General features: G+C 35.9%; 1 protein-coding gene across 1 annotated transcript; it reads right to left on the reverse strand.

Annotated features, from left to right (window-relative positions):
• Nucleotides 1-506: 506 nt before the first annotated feature.
• LOC110774748 (uncharacterized) lies at nucleotides 507-1,658 on the reverse strand. Its single transcript, XM_021979329.1, has one exon. It carries the CDS (start codon nucleotides 1,656-1,658, stop codon nucleotides 507-509), a length of 1,152 nt encoding a protein of 383 aa, XP_021835021.1.
• Nucleotides 1,659-2,004: the final 346 nt, after the last annotated feature.

Genomic DNA, 2,004 nt, shown 5'->3' on the forward strand with positions numbered 1-2,004 from the left:
GCATTAAACCTTATTCTTAATTAAATTATGACTTATAATTAAACACTAATCAACATTAGATAAATATTTAATTAAAAGTTAACAAAGAAAATATAGTTTAAAACGAAATTACATTATAATAAGATAATAATACAGTAATACGAGAACACATCTTAAAAGGATACGACAATACACACGATAAACATAACATAATTTATAAATATGATTATAGTTACGATATCAAGTCCGTTACTCCCTATTATTACCCTCTTTCCTATTATTACCCCCATATTTGAGCCACAAATGTTCTACCAGATCTGACTTGAGGGCTCTATGCATAACTTCATCACGAACTCGAACTCTATTAGACATGTAAGTATCCAAATTTGCTATCCTCTCAGCACCGTTGTGAAATTGAAATAGTTCTCCATTATTTCTTTTGTTCGAGGATGAAGTTTGTTCCACGGCTTGGTCATACTCACTTGGGTCCTTATAATTTAAATATGTATCTCGTTCATCCTCAACACTCATGTATGTATAATAATACAAGCTATCATAATTTTTCCAAGCATTGATGTATTACGAGCTAGAGCAGGTTGACGAATTATTGCAAAATGAACTTGAAGTACACCAAATGCACGTTCCACATCCTTTCGTCGACTTTCTTGTAATTTGGCACAAAAGCCTTCCTTTACGTTTTCGGGGAGGGATATCGTGGGAATGAATGCTGCCCATTTTGGGTATATACCATCAGTGAGATAATATCCCATACTGTATTGGTGGCCATTCACGGCATAATTAATAGGTGGTGCACGACCTTCAAAAACATATGTAAATAATGGAGATCTATCAAGAACATTGATATCATTACACCTACCTGACATTCCAAAGCAAGCATGCCAGATCCAAAGGTCTTGCGATGCTACAGCTTCTAATATCAATGTTGGCTTATTAGCTCTTCCAGAGAACAACCCTTTCAATCTAAGAGGACAATTTTTCCATCGCCAATGCATACAATCAATGGAGCCCATCATGCCTGGAAATCCTCTTGCTTCTCCAATTTGTAAAAGTCTTGCTATATCCGCTTCCATTGGCCTTCTGAGGTATTCATCACTAAAGTAAGATACAATCCCTTCAACAAAATGTTGTAAGTAATCTCGCGCAAGAGATGTGCTGACCCGTAAGTAGTCTTTAACACTATCAGCAGCGGTACCATACGCTAGCAACCTCATAACCGCAGTGCATTTTTGCAATGATGATGCACCGAGTCTACCGGTAGCATCCAGACGTTGCTGAAAGAACTCATGACGTTCTTCCACAGATTGCGTTATACGGAGAAACACATGTTTTCTCATGCGAAATCTCCGACGAAATAAAGATGGGGGGAACACCGATTGGTCAGCAAAATAGTCATTCCACAAACGGTCGTTTCCATCATCACGATTCCTTTGTACAAGGACCCTTGGTGCTCTTGGAACTTGATTAGCCATTTGAAAAAATTCAAATGGATTATTTTCCAGCATGAACTCATCCATCATACGATCAACTACACGATTTGTTTGTCTGCGTTTTTCATAATTTCGGTTATAATCAGTGATAGATTGTTGGTTACTATTATCAGAATTATTGGAAGAGATGGAAGAAGAATTTGAAGAATTGGTACTTTCGTTTGAGGACATCTTCCACTTCAAGCAAGCCGATTGAAGTGAAAATTTTTAGATTGAAATTAAAAGATACCACGTAGGAGATTGAAGATATAAAAAGATACTAAGGGTGAGTGGAGTGAAACTGAAATGTTTTCACTCAATTTATAAAACAATATTGAAGCTATCTAATTCAGTAATGAGCATTATGAATACAATAATTTACTGCAAAAATTGATTGATGTGATAAATGGTAGCAGTGATACATCACTTCATATGGGTCATGTAATGAAGGTGCAATCATACTTCACTTCATCAATGTAATTATTACCCAACATTGTCATAGCAATAAGTCATAGTGATAAGTCTTGTCACTCAAAAT

Source organism: Spinacia oleracea, chromosome 3, assembly GCF_020520425.1.
Source record: "Spinacia oleracea cultivar Varoflay chromosome 3, BTI_SOV_V1, whole genome shotgun sequence".
Lineage (NCBI taxonomy): Eukaryota > Viridiplantae > Streptophyta > Magnoliopsida > Caryophyllales > Amaranthaceae > Spinacia > Spinacia oleracea.